The 21,966-nt window shown below is 43.6% G+C and overlaps 1 protein-coding gene across 1 annotated transcript in view; it reads right to left on the bottom strand.

The window, feature by feature from the left end:
- LOC115083176 (extracellular calcium-sensing receptor-like) overlaps positions 1 to 21,966 on the bottom strand; it is a 139,713-nt gene that overhangs the window by 67,647 nt on the left and 50,100 nt on the right. Inside the window, exon 5 of the mRNA XM_029586982.1 lies at positions 17,878 to 18,711. Within this exon, the coding sequence (XP_029442842.1) occupies positions 17,878 to 18,711 (834 nt within the window). The remainder of the gene's footprint in view (positions 1 to 17,877; positions 18,712 to 21,966) is intronic.

Raw genomic sequence — 21,966 nt, 5'->3', positions numbered from 1 at the left:
ATCCACAAAAGGCATTTTTATTTTTAAAATACTGTCTAAGAACTATTTTTATTCTGCTCTGATACAAAAGGACAAACCATGGTTGCTCTAGTAGCAAGATTATAAGGTGAATCTTGAAGAAAGGCAGTAACATTAGTCCTGTCAAAAGAAGCTAATAAATCTACACTGCTTTCTTCTCTGACTTCCTCAATAAACCCTTCCTTATCTAGTAACATCTAGATAAAGATATAACTTTATCTGGCAAGATCTATAGGTTTAAGTCTCTCAGGATCTGCAGATAGCCTTCCTGAACCTGACATGGTTACACTTAAGAACATCTGGAGAGTTGTCACCCAGACAGAATATTCTTTAGTTACTACTGTGGGACAATTGTGCTCTCTTTCTACTGGAACTATCGCTAAATTTTCAGATTTGGGCACTAAAGTTAATGATATGGCTGAAAAATTGGCATTTTTTTAAAAATATGGGGTGCAATCATCTCTAGTTACTTATATGAAAGGTTGTTTGGTACCTCATAATAAGTTAAAATCTTTGGAAAAATAATTCCAGGGCAAGGAAACTTTTGTATATTAATTTTTCACAAGTTTTGGTTAATATCTGCTGAATAACTATTTTCAAAATATGAGGGAAATTTTACAGTTGGCATAACTGCTACAGAGATAGGAACACCTATTCCAATATTCCCTTCTCCAGAAGGCACCTCACCAGAGACAATCTACAGCCTTTTATCCTTTTGTGAAGTTGGTGCCTTGACAATCTGGGGAAGATGAATTTCACCACCCAAGTATAGACTCCCCCCCCCTAGAGGTATTCATATCCATACCCCTCAAGTTTAATACATTAGATTGTGAGGAGGCAGAAACCTCAATGCTCCCTCTGGAAAAAGTAATCAGGGAAGGAGGAGGGGTAGGAGCTCCGGAGATAAGTGAAGCCTCACTTGAAAGGTCACCAGATCCCAATCCAAGCTGAATAGTAGGTCCAGAAAAATGGCTATCAAGGCAGCCCCTCACTGGACTTGAGGCAGCATTTGGAGTCACACTTTTCCCTTTCCTTTTCTTCTCCATGCTGTTATAGGAAAAAAAAATGAAGCAAAGGGACATCCAGCTCGTGTATATATATTTTAGGCGCGCCGAGTAACGGTTGTGCACAGCCAGCCAACTGACTTTATACTCCCCTGCCTCAAGGACCCAAACCCCAGGCTGTCCAAATCACTGCCAGATGGGAGCAGTGCCACGAGCCAGCTGATGAGGTGCCCTTAGCTGCCTGATTTTATGCTCCTTTGCCTCAAGGACCCAAACCCCAGGCTGTCCAAATCACTGCCAGATGGGAGCAGTGCCGTGAGCCAGCTGATGAGGTGCCCTTAGCTGCCTGATTTTATGCTCCTTTGCCTCAAGGACCCAAACCCCAGACTGTCCAAATCACTGCCAGATGGGAGCAGTGCCATGAGCCAGCTGATGAGGTGCCCTTAGCTGCCTGATTTTATGCTCCTTTGCCTCAAGGACCCAAAACCCGGGCTGTCCAAAGCACCGCCGGATGGAAGCAGGTGCAGGATCCCGCTGATGAAGATGAGACCCCCCCCCCCCCCCCCAAACTGAGAATGTTTCACCATGGGACTGCAGGAGGGAGGTGCGCTGGTGTGTAAGCTTCGGGCCAACCAGCTTAGAGGGGCCGGTTGGGACAGAGGAAGAATGTGACTGAGTGGGAGAGCAGGGGACGAGGTGGGATGGCCAGTGTGGAAAATCAGTGGTGCACAACACACCTCTGTTTTGTTTTGTTTTTTTAAATTGGTGGTGCCTATGCACCTCCGTGCACTATGGACGCTACTCTCCAAACTTTCTGTATATTCACCTTTTTGACACTATTGGGTCATATATAATCACTGGTCCTTTCTTTTTATACACCAAACATTTTTTATGATTTTAAATATTTGCAGGTAATTTCCTATTGAATAATAAAGGTGGAAAAAACCTCTTTTTTTTTCTTTAGGGAGTCATACTTGCCCGCACTACAAAAACTTTTGTTTTTTAGGGACCATGTGTAGGTTGCTTTCTGTATATTCACCTTTTAACACAAATGGGTCATTAATAATCATTGTTCCATGACTGCCCTTTTTTCTATACCAAAAAATGTTTTTGATTTTAAATATTTGCAGATAAAATCTAATTGAATTATAAAGGTGGAAAAATACTCCCCTGTTTTTTTTTAGGAAGTCATACTTGCCTAAACCCTTCAAGTACTTATGATACAGCATTGGTTAAAAATAAGACAAATTAGTGTCCACTAGATCTGATGGACCCTCGATTATATACATTTCAACAGATGATTATGCATGATGTAGAACATTAAAAGGTGAATTTTAAAAGATTTATATGTGCAGAAAGAGATACACATGTGTATGTGGGCTAGCCATGTGGAAACTATTTTATAAAGTTACAATTTGCATGTGAATGTATGTGTGCAAAAAAGGGGCATGGCTTGCACATACACATGTACCGACATATTTTATCAGGGACGGGTGCCTTTGCAGAAGCACATTTAGGTGTATATATGCATGCACATTGGTTACTGCCCATTTATGTGAGACAGTGCAAACTTTCTTTTTTAATAGTGCATTTTCCTTTGCTGGGCTGGTCTCTTTGGGTGAGTGAACATAGAAATAGATCGGAGGGTGGAAGTGAGTGTAACCGGGACAGACTGGGACCAGCTGTAGGACACTGGAAGAGGTACAGGGATTGTGGTGTTTGAATCTGGAATAAAGAGGGTCATATTTGTTGGTTTCTGGAATATACAGGTGTATACTAGTACTTAGAGGAATATATAGGAGCGACATAGGATAAGTAAGGTATATAAAGGATCTAGGAGAGTGTATTGTAGCTACATATTAAGGAGGTTTGTCATTCTTGGAGAATCCCTTTTCAATATGACTCAGGTCAATGTGGCTGAGGAAGGAAAGAGAACAGAGGAGGAGAATGAGGAGGATGTACCCCCTATAGAGAGTTTATAGGACTAGGATACAGTTTCTGGATCTGTCTGAGAAACAAGTCATATGCAGGTTCAGGTTCAACAAGGAATCCATATTGTACCTAACATTGTGTAACTACAGCATGGGTTATTTTTCCCTATATGCATCACCTTGTTCTTGTCCACATTAAATTTCATCTGCCATTTCGATGCCCAATCTTCCAGTCTCACAAGGTCTTCCTGCAATTTATCACAATCTGCTTGTGATTTAACTACTCTGAACAATTTTTTATCATCTGCAAATTTGATTACCTCACTCATCGCATTTCTTTCCAGATCATTAATAAATATATTGAAAATAAATCACTTTTTTGAAGGAGTTAATAAACATGTGGATAAAGGTGAACCAGTAGATGTAGTATACTTGGATTTTCAGAAGGCGTTTGACAAAGTTCCTCATGAGAGGCTTCTAGGAAAAGTAAAAAGTCATGGGATAGGTGGCGATGTCCTTTCATGGATTATAAACTGGCTAAAAGACAGGAAACAGATAGTAGGATTAAAAGGACAATTTTCTCAGTGGAAGGGAGTGGACAGTGGAGTACCTCAGGGATCTGTATTGGGACCCAAGGTTTGGGGAGCTCATCTGGATCACTTAATGACTCAAGGTCTATGGACTGCGTACGAAAGGACACAACACATAAACCTCCTAGAGCTCAAAGCTGTGAGAAACGCAGAATCTTTACAAGGGAAGATAGTAATGATTCACACGGACAACCAGGTAACAGTGTTCTACATAAACAAAGAAGGAGGGTCCGGTTCTTGGAACCTTTGCAAAGAAATTGTCCTGATCCTGGAATGGGCTCACCAGAGATACATTTCTCTTCAAGCAACTTATCTGCCCGGCATCCAAAACTTCAGAGTGGACAAGCTCAGCAGAATTTTTCATCCCCACAAATGGGAACTAGACCAGGCAGTAGTTCAACAAATCTTCTCCGTATGGTGTCTCCCCACTATAGACCTCTTTGCAACAGAGAACAACAGGAAACTGGAAGCCTTTTGTTCAGTCTACCCGAGCCCTCATCGACTCGCTCTGAACGCCTTTCTAGTGAGTTGGTCTCACGACTTCCTTTATGCGTTCCCTCCGATTCCGCTCATATCCTGTACGATCCAGAGATGCATAGAAGACCGAGCGGATTTAATTCTAATAGCACCAGCATGGCCCAGACAACCCTGGTACAGCTACCTATTGCACCTATCAATTTGCGACCCCATACCTCTGGGAAGCAGCCCCCAACTACTCACCAAGGACAAGGGATCTCTTCCTCACCTGCTTCACTCATCCCTGCACCTCACGGCATGGAGATTGAACGGATCGCATACCAACACCTAGACATTTCACCTGATCTTCAGGATATCTTATTGTCTTCTAGGAAACAGTCAACAAGAATTAATTACAATAGGAAATGGGCGCGCTACGCTGCCTGGTGTTCCACCAGGGACCTTGACCCTTTATCTTGTTCACCTGAGCAATTTCTATCCTACCTCCTCTTGCTCTACACGAGAGGCCTTGCGACATCATCACTTCTGGTCCATTTAAGCGCTAGAGCAGCTTACCACAAACCTTTCAACGGAAACCCCACTAGTATCCAGATTCATGAAGGGTGCCCTATGCTTACGTCCACCTTTACAGAAACCACCGTACCGTGGGACGTTAATATTGTCATTGAACAACTAATGCTTCCCCCCTTTGAACCATTAGACACTTGTCATCTCCGATACCTGTCATGGAAAGTACTCTTTCTAGTAGCTTTAACTTCTGCACGATGGGTTAGTGAATTACAGGCCTTAGTCCACTACCCCCCCTTTTCTTCAATTTTACAATGACAAGGTGATTTTGCGAACTCACCCAAATTCCTACCAAAGGTGATTTCCAGTTTCCACATCAACCAAACCATAACCTTACCCATTTTTCAGCCAACACCTCAAGCGAATGATAATGAGAAAAAACTCCACACTTTGGACTGCAAGCGTGTGCTTGCCTACTATAAGCAGTGCACCCATTCACCTACCAGACCATCTCAACTTTTTCTTTCCTTCAGTCTGAACGCACAAGGACGTCCAGTAACGAAAAGAACTCTATCCATCTGGATTTCCAATTGCATTCGATTCTGCTACCAGCAGCGCTCACAGACTCTACCTACAACTCCGAAAGCGCACCAAGTACGTGCACTAGCAGCCTCAATGGCTCATCTACATTATGTTCCAATCATAGACATTTGTAAAGCGGCAACATGGTCGTCGCTACACACTTTCCCATCCCATTACTGCTTGGATAAACAGGCAAAGGATGACGCAATAATGGGCTGGACTATCCTACAGAAGAGCACACGTTCCTCTCACATACAGCCTTCATAGGACCTGTCCGCCATGAACTTTGGTATTGAGCTACACTTAATTAACTTTCTCATTCTCAGTACATCAGCTGGGGACTACCAGACAGTATGACTAATTCAGCTGCCTATCTACATGAAAAGAGCAAGTTTGCTTACCGTAAACGGTATTTTCCGTAGATAGATGAATTAGCCAAGCTGACCCGCCCACCTTCCCGGACAGTTCCAGCATACACTGCACTTGCTTTAATACTGACTGAGGAGCCTGAGGTGGATCAGAGAAGATATAAGAGAGAGCACCTAGCTGAAAGACTTTGCTAGACTTAGAGAGCTCTGCCACCTAGTGGCAAAGAAGACGTACCCACCCAGCAAACTTGCTCTTCTATTTGCTTTCTAGGCTGCTGCTGCACACTGAGCAGAAGATTTCAACTTATTATCAACGATGTTGCCTTGATCCTTTTCCTGAATGGTGACTCTTAATGTGGAACCTTACAATGTGTAGCTTAATTTGGGTTACTCTTCCCTAAGGGCATCACTTTGCACTCATCCACATTAAATTTCATTTGCCAATTGCATGCCCAGTTTTCCAGTTTTGCAAAGTCCTCTTGCAATTTCTCACAATCCTCTTGTGATTTAAGAACTTTGAATAATTTTGTGTTGTTCCCATTTCCAGATTGTTTATAAATATATTAAAAAGCAGTGGTCCCAGAACAGATCCCTGGGGGACTCCACTATTCACCCGTCTCCACTGGGAAAAGTTACCATTTAGCCCTATTCTGTTTTATATCTTTTAACCAGTTCCCAATCCACAATAGAACGCTGCCCCTGTCCCATGACTTTTTAATTTTCTAAGAAGTCTCTCATGAGGGACTTTGTCAATTGCTTTCTGGAAATCCAGATACACTACTATATATAACAACTGGCTACTTTTATCCTATGTTTATTTACACCCTTAAAAAGCAGATTGAGGGAGGCATGACTTCTCTTGGCTAAAACATTGTTGGCTTTGTCTCATTAAACTATGCCTGTCTATGTGTTCAGCAATTTTGTTGTTTATGACATTTTCTACCATTTTGCAGTGACAGATTTAGCAATTTTGTGCCCCTAGGCACTGTTGGTGCTGTCGCCTCCTGTCATCCCCCTCTTCCCTCCTCTCCCACTTTGTTGGACAACAGGGGACAGAAGATCTAAGGCACAGTCTCCCCCTAGTTTCCTGTGGAAGCTCAGGAGTAAATCCTGTGGCAGAAATTTAAAAATTCTGAAGCAAATTGGTAAACATTTCCATCTTTCATATTACTTTATGAAACTAAAGTAGTTTTACACTATGGGGCAGATTTTAAAACCTGCGCGCCGGCACAGATTTGTTCGCACAACCCGGCGCGAACAAATCTACGCCCGATTTTATAACATGCACGCACAGCCACGCGCATGTTATAAAATCCAGGGTCGGCGCGCGCAAGGGGGTGCGCAATTGTGCAACTTGCGTGCGCCGAGCCGCGCAGCCTGCCTCCGTTCCCGCTCCGAAATCGGAGCAGCCTCTGAGGGAAGTTTCCTTCCGCCCCCCAGCCCTACCTAGAACACCCCCCCCCTTACCTTTGTTGAAGAAGTTACGCGTGCCGGCCAACAGCCGGCCCGCGATCCCGGGCACAGTGGCAAATGGCCGCTGTGCCTGGAGGCTCAGGCCCCACCCCACCCCCCCCCCCCGGACAGCCCCCGCCCCACCCCTTTTTGCAAGCCCCGGGACATACGCGCGTCCCGGGGCTTGCGCGCGCCACCAAGCCTATGCAAGATAGGCTCGGCGCGCGCAGGGGCAGCTTTTCAGGGGTTACACGCGTATCCCTTTGAAAATCTGCTCCTATATTTATTAGTATAATTTACATTATTTTAATTGGCAGGCAGCAAATGTGCTGCTTCCCCCCCAGATTTCTGCTGTCCTAGGCACAGGCCTAGTGTACCTATTGAAAAATCCAGACCTGCCATTTTGCTTGCACAGGACCCAAAAAGCAAAGCGGAAGCCGATCAATGATGCTGGAAAGCAGAACAAACGGTGGTGCTCGGTGTATCAAGGGATTCTTTATTGGAATATGCCCGACTCTGGCCGAGTTTCGCTCACGCAGGAGCTGCCTCAGGGGCTACTGTTCCAATGGTTATTCATTGAAAAATCCAAAGTAGGTTCAACATATTTCTGAAAAACCTGTTTCGCATGATCAGTAAAAAAAAAACTGATCATGCGAAACAGGTTTTTCAGAAATATGTTGAACCTACTTTGGATTTTTCAACGAAGCCAATGATAAAATTTCGTTTCTCAAGAATTTTAATGAACACTAAGTGTTGCTCTCACATTGAAGTGTGATTTATGAAAAATAACCATTGGAACAGTAGCCCCTGAGGCAGCTCCTGCGTGAGCGAAACTCGGCCAGAGTCGGGCATATTCCAGTAAAGAATCCCTTGATACACCGATCACCACCGTTTGTTCTATTTTGCTTGCACAGTCATCAGACTTCCTGTAATTTCCTGGATCACCCTTTGATCCCTTTTTAAAAATTGTCATTACATTGGCAACCCTCCAGTCTTCAGATACCATAGACAATTTTAATGATAGTTTACAAATTACTAATAGCAAGTCCACAATTTCATTTTTCAATTCTTTCAGCACTCTGGGATGCATACCATCCTGGTGCAGGTGGTTTTCTACTCTTTTTAGTTTTTCAATTTGCCCTATTAAATCTTACAGAGACACTGAAATGTGTTTCATTTCTGCTGAATCAGCACCTTTGAATATCATTTCTCTCAGGGATATCTCTCTTACATCTTCCTCAGTGAATGCTGAAGCAAAGAATTTATTTAGTCTCTCTGCTATGACTCTGTCATTCCTAAGATCCCCTGTTACACCTAGATCATCCAGTGGTCCAACTGACTCCCTCGCAGATAAGTTAAACCTGTCCGCATTTGATGGAGATATTCAAAGGCATAGCTGTGCTGTTGAATATTCCTTGCAAGTTAGCCGGACAACTCTTATCTGGCTAACTTGCATTGCCATTTAGCTTTCAATATTGAGGCCATTGTTTTTAGAGAAAAAGTGTCTTCAGGAAAAAAAAGAGTACAAATCTCTTTTGGTACTTTTTCCCCGGCAGTTTTCAAAGAGAAATTATACACCGACTTTCCCTTTAAAAATTGGAACTAGAGATCACGCAATGCCGTCGTAGGAGCAGGACGCGACTCTGTTCTGCTCTCAGGGCCCGCCCACCATCTGCCCTAATCCTCACTGCTTTTTTTTGCCTGTTCCTCTCAAGTTTATATCCTGTGTAGGCGGTGATGTCTCGCCGAATAATATCAAGCTGTTCAGCCGCTGCAATGGACACAAAACCTACCCGCAAAGAAAAGGATAAAGTGCGGCCTTCCAATCCTAAGATGGCGGATCTCCATGCAGCTGGAGATCCTTTTCTCAATGTAGATCTTATCGAGGCGGTGACTGTGATGGTAGCGAAAACTTTAGATGCCAAATTTGATCATGTTTTTTGTGAAATTCGATGAGATTGTGGTTTCTGTGGATGCGGTAACCTGCCACGTGAACAATGTGAAGCAGCGCGTATCAAACGCAGAAGACGGAACCCTTGAGAGGGCGGCAGCAGTAAAAGATATGCCAGCCAAAATAGCGCGCTTGGATGATCGGGTCAAGGACCTGGAAAATCGGACTCACCAGAATAATCTGCATTTGGTAGGCATCCCGAATCAACTGTGGAGTCTGAGCTATGCGTTTTTTTTTTGGAAGCATGGCTGGTTTCAGAATTCCAATTGATACCTCGGCAAGCCCTGTCTTAATCAAGTGAGCACACAGCTTGGGGTCACGGCCTGGCAACCAGGCGAGACCTTGGGTTGTTATAGCTTGCTTCTTGAATTTTACTTATAAGATGGCTGTCATTCTGGTGATCTGACAGGGTACCCAATCAAAAATAGGAGATTGCGGAATTTTAATTTTTCAAAAGTACTCGGTGAAATTGATGGGCCTGAGCAGAGCTTTCTCGCATGTCTGTACCTCGCTCTATGAAAAAAAGGTTCGGTTTGCTTTACAATACCCGGCCAAGCTAAAAGTTACTCATGAGGGGAAAACTACTTTTTATGCGACACCAGGAAAGGAGCAGCTATTTCTAAACACTTTAAGTGGCACCATGACAAATGGCTCTGCTACAGCTGAACAGTATGGCTGATTTGAGTCTGTGAGGGAAATTTTTTTCTCTTTTCTTATCTGGTCACCTTTTTTTTTTTTTTTTTACTGGTGACTAGGTCACTCTTTTGGCATAGTCTTCTCCCTCTATTTTTATTATTGGGAGAGGGTTTGCTTGGTTTGACATTTCTTTGCATCTCTGTGTGAGACAGTTTGGCCGCTTTTTTGGATCAGACAATTTGTTGTCATTGTCATGACTCTAGTCTACCTGGACTATTCCTTTCGCATGGCCATGGTTTCTGCTTTCCAAAGGAACTGAAGACTTATTTTTTTTTTTCTGTTGTTTCTGTATTAACCATGATCTATGAGAGGAACAAGATAATTTCTTTCTTGGATTTGATACTATTAAAGGTTTAGCAGCACATGCACTATGTTTTATTTTCTTGCTTTATTTTTTAAGGCTGTACTGCTATTTGTATTCTTCTATTTACAAGAGGGTGGGTAGATGGGTCTTCTGGCAAAATAAGATGTGATCCCCTTCCCCTTTCGAAGATGTGGGGGTGGAAGAGTCTGAGGTAGGATAGAAGGTGGGCAAAAGGGGGTCGGTTGGGAAGGGAGGAGGGGATTCAGAGATAAGAGGGAGGTATTTGAGGTATTAAGCACTACTTTATTTAATGGTATTGGGGAAAAGTGGTCGATGGTTTTTCCTGTGTTAGGACTAGATGGAGTTGGGGTCCATCCTAGGCTGGGGAGGCGGGCTCTTATTATTGATGTTTTTTGGGTTTTTTTGCGGGAAAGTGTTTATGCTGATCAATGCCAAAGGAAGGTACTGGAATAATTTCTTTGAATGTAGTGGGAGTGGGTTCTCCAATCAAGAGAGACAAGATTTTGAAAGCTTTGTTTAAAACATATTTCTCTGTTGCAAGAAACTCATTTGGATAATGAGGAGCATGGCAAACTGGCTAGATGGTGGGCGGGGATGTTTATTGGGTTTCTTCAGGTTTCAAAAAAGTGGGTGAGGTCATTTTAATTCAGAAGACCTTAACATTTCATATTCAGGCTCAAATCAAAGACCCGGGAGGTAGGTATATAATCATTCGGGGTTCTCTGAATGGAGAGAGCGTAGTATTGTGCAACTTGTATTCACCAAATGTTTATGATCATGAATTTTTTTGTAATATTGTTCACAAATTACAGGTTCTGGTGGGAGGCCCCATACTGTTGGGGGGAGATCTGAATTCAGTTTTTGACCCTACCCTAGATAAATCTCTCTGCCCACCGGGAGAAAAGATGGTACAACATAAAGGGGTTCCGTGGCTATGCAAAAGATTAGACCATCTTGATGCTTGGAGAGGTCTTCATCCCTCTGAGCGAGATTACACACGTCTCCCGTGCGCGTACCACACAATCCCAGATTGATTATCTGCTGACCGCGAAGCCTCTGTTTTCACAGGTTAAGCAGGCGACTATTGGACTGTTTGAAATTTCTGATCACGCTCTTATGTGGGTGGATATATTTTGGGGCAATCAGATGGGAAGTCAAGGGAGGTGAAGGTTCCCTGCCCAGTTATATGGTGATCAGGGCTTTCAGGAATTTTTGCATCAGAAATCGTGGGAATATCACAGATATAACAAGGGACATATCAATAACCCTATTCTTTATTGGAAGACAGCGAAAGCTGTCAATCGAGGTGATATCATTGCTTGTGTGAGCTGTGCCGAAAAACAGACGAGGCAAGATAGTTTGTTTTTTACTGATTCCCCACCCCCAAAAATAGACCTGCTTATGTGACTTCTCAAGCAGCTCTGAACTCTGTTTTACACCAGAGGGCTCGCAAGTCCATGTTTTACTATAAGTATCAATTATTTAAATTTGGCAATAAATCTGGAAAATTACTAGCATCCTTGGTTAAACGGAAGGAGGGAGCCCGGTACATTGCAGCGTTTACAGAAAAGCAGGGTATGGTGGGTGAACTCTTCTGAGGGGCTTTGTAAAGTCTTCTGGGAATTTTTTCGGTCCCTATACACCAGAGAGAAAGTTGAGGTAGGAAGAAGTAGAATGCATTTTTTTTTTTTTTTTTTTGCAATTTTTCCTGCCTCGGTTGACCGCCCCTCATTTGGAACACCTAAATGCGCTATTGTCCATCACAGAAATACAGGTTCAAATAGGACAGGCAGCACTTTAAATCCTCCTGGGCCAGACGGATATGGTGGGGAATTCTATAAGATCCTGAAAGATCTGGTTGTGCAACTCCTGCATGCCCTGTTCACTCGGTTGAGAAGCAATGCTTTCCCCTTGGAGTGAACAAGGCGTTGGTCACGGTCCTTCCAAAGAAGGGGAAAGATGCACTTCTCCCAGAGTCGTATCGCATGATCTCGTTACTTAATTTTGATCTTAAATTGTTAGCTAAGATATTTGCGGACTGTCTAGCTATTCATTTACCGGCTTTTATTGCGGAACATCAGGTAGGGTTTGTGCGAGGGAGACATTCAGCATTTAATTTAGGAAGATGCTGGTCTCCATCTCCCAGTTCATTCAGGCTTAAGTTCCTTCTCTACTTATCAGTTTTGACTCTAAAAAAGCATTTGGTAGGGTGGATTGGGATTATTTGTTTTTGTTACGTAGGCAGCCTCGAAAGGCCTTGCATTCTATTACGTTGCGAGTGTTTTAGTGTGCCCTTGGGCCTCAGCCTGACCCCAGACAGATCCAGGACCGAACCAAGGGTTGACGGTGTGTTCCAGCATGGCAGACGGTCTTACCCTCTGCCAGGCCTGCAAGCTCCCAAGGCCAACAACATGATGATGTTGGAAGTTGAATGGTCCTCCGACCATTCTGAGCCCTTTCGGACCTGCCGCTTAGATCGGCATGGAGCAGCAGGCCTGGCCTGAGGATGAGGGCAGACAGGCCTTGACATGAAGACATGACACCAAGGCTGATGCGAAGACATCATGGATCAGGGTCGATGGAACGGCATCCCGGACCAGGGTCGATGCCAAGACATCAGATACATGACGAGGAACTTGACGAAGTCCAGACGAGACGAGAATTTGGGCGGAAGGACATTGGCACTGTCTCTCAGGGCACCCTACACAGCCCGAGGAGGCTGGTCGCGGAACACCCCGTCCCACTGCGCGCCCTACACAGCCCGAGCAGGCTGGTCACGGACCACGCTGGGAGCGGGACAAGCGCAGGGAAGAATCCAGCCGAGGCAGAACTTAGATGACGGAGCCAGATGTCATCTGGAGCTGCACAAAGGCTGGCTGGTCAGGAAGCTCAGGAGCACAGGGACCGGAGTCCACTGCTGGCATCTCCCAAGATGAAGAAGCATCACCTGGAGATCCTACGGCCGGCAGGACGGAAGGCTCAAGAGCGCTGAAGACACAGGAGCAAAACACTAAGGAACATGGGACATCAGGAAGCAGAAAATCAAGATGAGACACCAGGATACCTGGACGAGGACCTCAGGCACGAAGACTTGACATGACATGAAGCCGAAACGAAGAGGAGCTCCACGAAGAAGACCTGACTGAGCTCTGGCAGGCAGGAGCCTCCAGAGTGAAGTAACTCTGGTGCAAGGCCAAGACGTAATGCGAAGACAGCCCTTTTATAAGGCTAGGCAGGAAATCAGTCCTTAGGTGGGACCAGCACACTTCCTGTGTCTGGCCCTTTAAATCCTAGAGAGAGGCGCAGCCGCACGCCTAGAGGAACAGGAAGCTGGCTGTGCAGGACTGTGGACAGCGGCCTGCACAGTGTCGATGTCGCGACGAAGCAGGGCAGGCCTGCTCACTGTGATGGAGGGAGACCCGATGGGCGGCCTCCGGGCCACAGGAAAGCACAAGGTCCACAGCTCCAGCCGCGCTCAAGACCCGACTCCGGCGGCACCAGCCGCATCGGGCAGCAGAGAGGTGAACAGTGCCTGCTCGCAGGGGGGACCCGCGGGCAGAGTCCATGACAGTTTTTTTGTAATGAGGGACTTTGGGATTTCAGAACTTCCTTGTGATATAGTGAAATTATTATATCCTCTCCCAAAACACAAATTTTAGTTTATGGGCAATTAACTGAGGAATTTGATATACAATGGGGAACACGCCAGGGTTGCCCTCATCACCTTTACTTTTTCTTTTATATCTAAGCCATTGTTATAGTCGATCCAATTAAATGATAAAGTAATGGGAATTCCTATTCATGATCAGGAATTTAAAATAGTGGCCTTTGCTGATGACCTACTAGTCCACCTTTCCAGTCCCCAAGTTTTTGTCTGAGTTGTTGAACATGATCTCTTTATTTGGCTCTTTTTCTGGTTTTAAACTGAATATGGAAAAATTGGAGGCCTTGGCCTCCTCATGTCAGATGAAGTCTATGTGGGGAATGGAAGATAAATTGTTGCTATAGAATTTTCTTAATTGGATATATCAACCTTTTTAAAATGATGTTTTGGCCAAAGTGGCTTTACATACTGCAGGTTTTATCTAATTATCTACAATTAAGGGATTTTTGGTTGTGTTTTGCCATGCTGTCTAGGTTTCTCTAGCAGGGGAAAAGGGCCTGAGTATCGATTAATCATATTTTGGGGGTGGCAAAAATTGAGCACTATAATATAGCTTGCATATTGCGTCATTTGCGGGATTGGCTCTTCAATACATCTATGTTTACCCCTCGCACCTGGGAGGAAGGGTGGGTAGTGCCTTTAGGGCTTCGTTTTGTTCTACACTCTGATATCTCGGTTTTGCCGTCCCACATTAAGACACATTACATTGTTTTATCTGTTAAGCTTGCATGGCATTTCCTATGTATTAGGCTATGCCATGGTCACCAGGAGTCGCTCTTTATACCCCTACAAGGCAATGGGAACGTCTTACCAGGTTTGCAATCTAAAGCTTTTATTGAGTTGCGCAAATGATAGATATGGAAGATCAATTTATTTCTCCCCAATATATAGAAATTTAATTTGGGATGAATATGGGGCAAAGTTTGCTTACCATCAACTGAGACGTTATTGGAGGTCTCTGATGAGCACACATTTTTAGGAGCCCTTTAAAACATTAGTTGACAAGTTTTTTTTTCAAATTGGAAAATGGAACAAGATGGGAATTTCTTGTTTCTATAAGGCATTATCTTGGCTACAAGACCCACCTGAGTTTGGTTCTTTATTAAACAAATGGAAGGCCAAACTTCTAATTCAAATGACGGAGAAGCAATTGGCTTCAGCTTTTACAAAAATACCAGGATTGGTGGGGAATGCTACTCTGAGGGAGATGCAAAATAATTTTTTGTTGATAATTTATATGCCCCCAGTTAGGTTCTTTAAGGCAGGACTCCTACAAACCAATGTCTGTCCCAAGTGTTCCTCTACTAGGGGCAATCTGGGTCATTAGTTTTGGACAGGTTCTGTAATCCAAGCCTTTTGGGGTAAGTTGCATAGGTACTTATAATATATCCTTAAGGGTTCTTTCTTAACCTGGAAGGTGTATTATTTGTTTGTATAGAAGCATCTTTCAATGTGTAAGTTTTGGTTACTGGGGAAGGAAGCGATACTCTCCATGTGGTGTAATGCAGATAGTCCTGCATATTGGGCATGGAGGAATAGTTTGCATTGTTTAATACAAATGGAGAATATGGACACCACCGGATCCTTTAAATAGCTGTGTGGGATAAATATATCCAACCACTTTCCCCAAAGGCGAGACATATGGTACTTAATTACCCTTAATGATTGACTATCTCTTTTGTTGTAGAGCAAGGTTGGTCAACAAGTGTATATTGTTATGTTTACTCTCTCATTTGTACATCTGTTACCATCTGTTTGAGGGTGGGGGGATTTGGAAGGGATGGGAAGGGAATATAATAATAATATGTATGTGGGCTGTCATTTGATCTATATTCGTTCTGGTGTGCATCAGAGCTCTATGTGCATCAGTGTTCCTTTGTAATGTTCTTGCTTACAATCCCATGGACTTAGTTCCAATTTTTTTTCAGAGCTTAAGTCCATGGGAAAAGTATCCAGGGACTTTGAAACAATCTGCATACGTTTAACAATTGCCCCTTTTATTAGTAAAGAATCCCCCCAAAATCTTGTGATTAATATTTAATTTAATAAAATGCATCAGAAGTCATAAGAACATGCCATACTGGGTCAGACTAAGGGTCCATCAAGCCCAGTATCCTGTTTCCAACAGTGGGCAATCCAAGTCACAAGTACGTGGCAAGTACCCAAACATTAGATAGATCACAAGCTACTGTTGCTTATTAATTACCGTCATAGCAGTTTATGGATTTATCCTCTAGGAACTTATCCAACACTTTTTAAAATCCAGTTTTATTTATTTATTTATTTATTTATTTCGGGTTTTTATATACCGGCATTCGAGAACGCAGTCCCATCATGCTGGTTCACATAAAACAAGGGTGTATCGTAAACATAAACTAAAACAATGGTGCAGAAAAAGGCAGTTACATATAACAGGGTGATTAGAACTTGGCAGAGGAAGAAGAGAAAGGACAGGTCATTAATTCAAACATATAAACGATAGTGGAGATGGTTAATCATGGTGTAGGTGAAGGTAGGGATTGGTATGGATGAAATAGATCAGTTTGAGTCCGGGAATGCTTGTGTGAATATCCATGTCTTTAGTCTTTTTTTGAAGGTTGAGATGCATGTTTCCAGTCTGAGGTTTGAGGGGATGGAGTTCCATAACGGTGGAATGGCTGTAGAGAATGCCCGATCTCTTAGTGTGATGTGTCTGGTAGATTTGGGCGGTGGTACCTGTAGCGTTCCTTTGTATGCAGTTACACCAACTGCTGTATCCACATCCTCTAGCAATGAATTTCAAAGTTTAACTATGCGCTGAGTGAAAAAGAATTGTCTTCTATTTGTTTTAAATGAGCTACTTGCTAACTCTATGGAGTGTCCCTGGTCCTACAATTATCTGAGAGATTAAATAACCGATTTACATTAACTTGTTCAAGTCCTTTCATGATTTTGTAGACTTCTATCATATCCCCCTCAGTCATCTCTTCTCCAAACTGAACAGCCCTAACTTCTTTAGCCTTTCCTCATAGGGCAGCCATTCCATGCCCCTTGAGATTTAACTACTCTGCATAATTTTGTATCATCCGCAAATTTGATCACCTCAGTTGTTGTATCCCTTTCCAGATCATTTATTAAAAAGCACATATCCAAGTACAGATCCCTGAGGCACTCCACTGTTTATCTTTTTCCACTGTGAAAACTGACTATTTAATCCTACTCTGTTTCCTGTCTTTTAACCAACTTGCAAACCACAAAAGGACATCACCTCCTATCCCATTACTTTTTAGTTTTCTTAGAAGCCTTTCATGTGGGACTTTGTCAAACATCTTCTGAAAATCCAAATATACCACATCTACTGGTTCACCTTTCTCCACATGTTTATTCACCCCTTCAAAAAACAGTAGGAGATTTGTGAGACAAGACTTCCCTTGGGTAAATTCATGCTGGCTGTGTCCCATCAAACCATGTCTATCTAAATGTTTTGTGATATTATTCTTTATAACAGTTTCCATGATTTTTCCCATCACTGAAGTCAGGCTCACAGGTCTGTAGTTTTCCGGATCATCCATGGAGCCCTTTTTAAATATCAAGGTTACATTGGCCATCTTCCAATCTTCAGATACATCAAATGATTTTAGCGATAGGGTACAAATTTTTACTAATAGTTCTGAAATTTCATTTTTTTAGTTCTTTCAGAACCCTGGGGGGTATACCATCCGGTCCAGGTGATTTACTACTCTTCAATTTGTCAATCAGGTCTACCACATCTTCCAGGTTCACCATGATTTGGTTCAGTTGATCTGAATCATCACCCATGAAAACCTCCGGAATGGGTATCTCTCCAATATACTCTTCCAATATACTGAAGCAAAGAAATTATTTAATCTTTCCACAATGGCCTTATCTTCTCTAAGTGCCCCTTTAATCCTTTGATTATCCAACTGTCCAACTGACTTCCTTGCAGGCTTTCTGCTTTGGACATATTTTTAAAAGATTTTATTGTGAGTTTTTGCTTCTATGGCCAACTTCTTTTCAAATTTTCTCTTAGCCTGACCTCTGCCCTTGGAAGACTAAACAAGGAAAGCAGGAAAAAGCATGGGTGGAATCTTAGTGGCCAAACAGCACCTTTGAAAAGACTTTTAGAATGCAAATATATCAGACAAACTAAAGAAGAGACAATTGATATAAAGAAATATTATTAAAAGCAAAACATAACACACAATTTATGCAGCAGAAGACCTCCACTGAATGCAAGGACTTCATTACTACAGCTACCAGATATCAAATGTCAAGTTTGATTGGAAACAGGAGAGAAGTCTTTTTATCTTACCTGCCATGGTTGGATGTCATCAGTGCTGGCACACGTTCCATTGCTGAAAGGTCCATGACCTGGCCTGCAGAACACCAACTCATTTAAGGTATGCGCAAAGGCATGGACTGCTAGGTAGGTGTGGTAGGTAGATATCAGGTCATACAATTCAAATAAAGACAAGTCAAGCGTATCCTTCAACTCATGCCCAGAACAAAACTGTACTGCTGCTTCCTGGTGTTTACCAGATGTGCCATTACTGTTCTGCCATCTGCAGCTGAATGCTTTCTCCCAGAATAGTCTAATAAAGATATCTTTCAGGTAATCAGAGGGATCCAGATTATATAGAAACTCGGTGAAGCCTGGCATGATACCAGTGCTAGGTGCTATCCCTATTGTGCCATTTAATAGTTTCCATGTCTGTTTTGTGAAGAGTCCTGGAGTGATTAGAAATGATACAGAGAACAGAAAGACTTTTTCAGTCACATTTTGCTCATCAAGAGCCTCCAGTAGTATCTTGACATGCACCTCAGGGCTCTGGATTAGCACTACACTCACTGATGATGCCCGAATCACTTCCACCACATGGAAAATCTTTTTCTTGGCATATCGCAGGTGAATTTTTTCTATAAAAACAACACAGCCACCATTCTTTTCAATTCCATCTTTGAGGTCCTGTCTCCCCTGTTCTCCTACGTCATCATCTGAGATGATCATTCCAATCCAAGTCCAACCAAAGTGCGCAATTAAGCGTGGTAGTGCAACATTCTGGAATTTGTTACCTGGTACTGTACGTAGAAAGGATGGGAACTGGGTCTTGTCACTCAATGTCGACAATACAGAACCATAGCTGATCTGTAAGAAAACATTTTTGAAAAAAAGGAGAAATTTATTATTTACCTGATAATTTCGTTTCCTTTAGTGAAGGGTAGGTCAGTCCCAGCAAGTGGGTTATACACCTCTGCCAACAGATGGAGATTGAGCAAAAGCTGATGTCACGGTTATATAGTTCTGCCCCTACATCAGCCTGCCAGTATTCTCTGGAAAATCCAAACTGTGGAAAAAACTGATCATACATGAGCATTATTAGCTACAGGCAAATATTCATGTTTCCCAACCAACAGGAACACTGAGCTCAGCCAAAAGAACGAACATATCTAGCAAACTAAGGGCTAGAGAAGGCATTTACCTGTTGACAACGAAGAGCAGAAATCATACTCTGCATAGCTCGCCCTAAGAAAGGCTAACCATAAATTCAAACACCAGCAGCCGAGGGCGGATCTGGGATTGACCTACCTTTCACTAAAGGAAAGGAAATTATCAGGTAAATAATAATTTCTCCTTCTTTAGCATTTGGGTAGGTCAATGCCAACGAGTAGGATGTATCAAAGCTAAACTTGGAAATGGTGGGAGGCTGCCAGCAGTCTAATCAATACCGCCCATGCAAATGCAGCATCCTACCTAACCCTAACATCCAAGCAGTAATGCTCAGAAAAGGTGTGTAAAGATGACCATGTCGCACAAATTACGGCAGGTGACAACAAACAAAGTTCCGCCCACGATACCACCGGATCCCTAGTGGAATGCGGTCTAATCTGTTTCGGTAAGGCAACCTCAGCAGCTGCATAGGCTGCAATAATGACTTCTTTAACTCAGCAGGCAATCGTTATCCATGTCGTCTGAAACTGGTAATGATGATCCAGGATAGCAAATCAGAGGAACCATTGATGTTCCTGCCGGATGGGAATATGCAGATACGCCTCCTTCAGATTCAGAGATGTGAGGTACTCCCCTGCTTGGACAGCCACTATGACCGAGCACACCATTTCCATCCTGAAATGCGTGACTCATAGATGATAGTTGATGCGCTTGAGATCCATTATGGGCTGAAATGACCCTTCTGTCTTGGAAATGACAAAATAAATAGAACATCGGCCCATATTTCACTGCGATTCGGGAATGGGAATCATCGCTTTCAGTTTCAATAGCCATTGTAATGTCACTTCCACTCCTACCCTCTTCTGAGGGGAGTTGCATGGTGAGATCATGAAGTCATCCAGAGGAATTCGAAGAAATTCTAGAGCATACCCATTCTGAATCACTTCAAGAACCCACTGATCAAAAGTAATCTGGATCCACTTGTGATAAAACCAGAATAGGTGACCACCTATCTCCTGCACCACCAGATGAACCCGCAAACCTTCATTGGGAAGACTGAGGAGCTCCACCTCCGTGCAAGGACCTCAGAGGCAAAAGGACTAAGATCTGTGGAAGAGATGGGATTTCTGAGAAGAACCTCCCCTATAAGGCCGAAAACGCCAATAGTCTCAGGAGCAGCCAGTCGCCTGAAAAGACTGGGCAACGGTTTTTTTGTCCTCTGGTAAATGAGGGACCTGAGCCTCTCCCCATTTGCTTGCCATTTTTTCCAATTCACTGCCAAACAAAAGTGAGCCTTTGAAGGCAGCTTAGTAAGGTTGGACTTTGAAATAGTATTTACGGGCCAATAGCACAGCCACAGCTGCCGCCTGGCCACAATAACTGAAGAAGCTCCTCTGGCGGCTGTGCATACCAAATCAAAGCCTGCATCAGCTAAGATGAGCCCCAGTTCTACCATAGGTCCAAGATCGGACCCAGTAACACCAGATTCTTGAAAAAAGACATAAGGTAGCCCGAGCTACCAAGACACAACAAGAAACAATTTGCAAGTTCATTGTCACTGCCTAAAAGGCTTGCTTCAGGATAGCCTTAATCCTCCTATCCTGAGCATCCTTCAGTGCCATACCTCCCTCGACCCAGATGGTGACAGAACAACCTAAAGCATCCATCCTAGGGAAATGCAATTGCTGTCTGGCCTGCGGATCCAAGGGTTATAAACCTGCCAAGACACATCCTCCTTTAAAAGACACCTCTGGTGCACTCCATTCCAGATCAATGAACTGCTGGATAGCATTCGAGAGGGGAAAGAAACAAGAATCTGTGCGCAGAGTGACCAAAATAGGATCCTTCTTCTGTTTACCTGATCAATCAGACCCAGCCCTCCGAGGGTTTTCAGGGTCAGAGATATTAAACCTAACAACTCATCTCTCTGAAAAAAACTGAGAAGAGTTCTATATGGCTCCATATCTGGGGGAATATCCCCTTCATCAACAGGAGAGCCCCCCATCATCAATAGTGTCATCCTGATCCACCTGCATTCGAGCTGTCAGACCGCCCTGCACCCAAGTGCTTGACCATCGAGACAGGCGGAGGGAGCACTTGGAGCGTATGGAGCTAACATAGAACTGACGCTTCAGGACACTGACCCTGTAGAAATGTCTGCAATACCTGGAAGAATTCTACCCAGGAAAAGGAGGACGGGTCAATTCAAGGCCCTATAGGACCGAACCTAATGTCCTGCTAGCCAGTGTCCCCTGAGGATTTGATCCATAGATCAGCGAAGGGAGTAGACACCCCTGCCGTGTCTCCCTCAGTCCCACGCCCCTCAGCCCAAGGAGATGAACCATCATCAGCAAAATCAGAAGGAGGCAAATCTCCACGAACATCCAGGCAGCGCTGACACAGGCTTAAAGAAATCTCCAGCTGAATGGTCCTGATGTGGCATGCAGCACAGATATATAGGTGCTTAGGTTTCTTCTCCGCGGGTGTCATGCTGTAAGTGTGCAGATTGATGAAAGTTCACACCTAGCTTAACTCCGCATATAAGGGCGCACAAAAAATGTGCATCCAAGCCCATATGCCTAAGCCGCTCATCCAACTGAATGACCAAACTGGATGCATAAGAAGGAAGAACGCACAATCGAGAATGGACACCCACACAGATGTACAAGCACATGCTGACAGTCTGCAGCAAAAAGCGCGTGAAACCACCCCGCAGCCTATCATGCCATAATAGTAGAAGCCTGGGAGCAGGGCCTAGCCAAATGGCTGCTTAACTCACTGAGCCTGGACTCTTTCCTCACCTCACAGAACTCCCCAGAGACTTGAGCGGTACAGCCGAACGCCTTGGAAATAGACCTTTCTCCTGCTGTTTGCTTTTGCTGTTTTTGTTTTGTTTTTTAATAGAAAAACTTTTACCTGAGCTCAGCCCTCCTTGTCTGAGAGCAGGAATGG

This window comes from Rhinatrema bivittatum, chromosome 2, assembly GCF_901001135.1.
Source record: "Rhinatrema bivittatum chromosome 2, aRhiBiv1.1, whole genome shotgun sequence".
Taxonomy (NCBI): domain Eukaryota; kingdom Metazoa; phylum Chordata; class Amphibia; order Gymnophiona; family Rhinatrematidae; genus Rhinatrema; species Rhinatrema bivittatum.
This window is presented reverse-complemented; position numbering and strand designations above follow the sequence as displayed.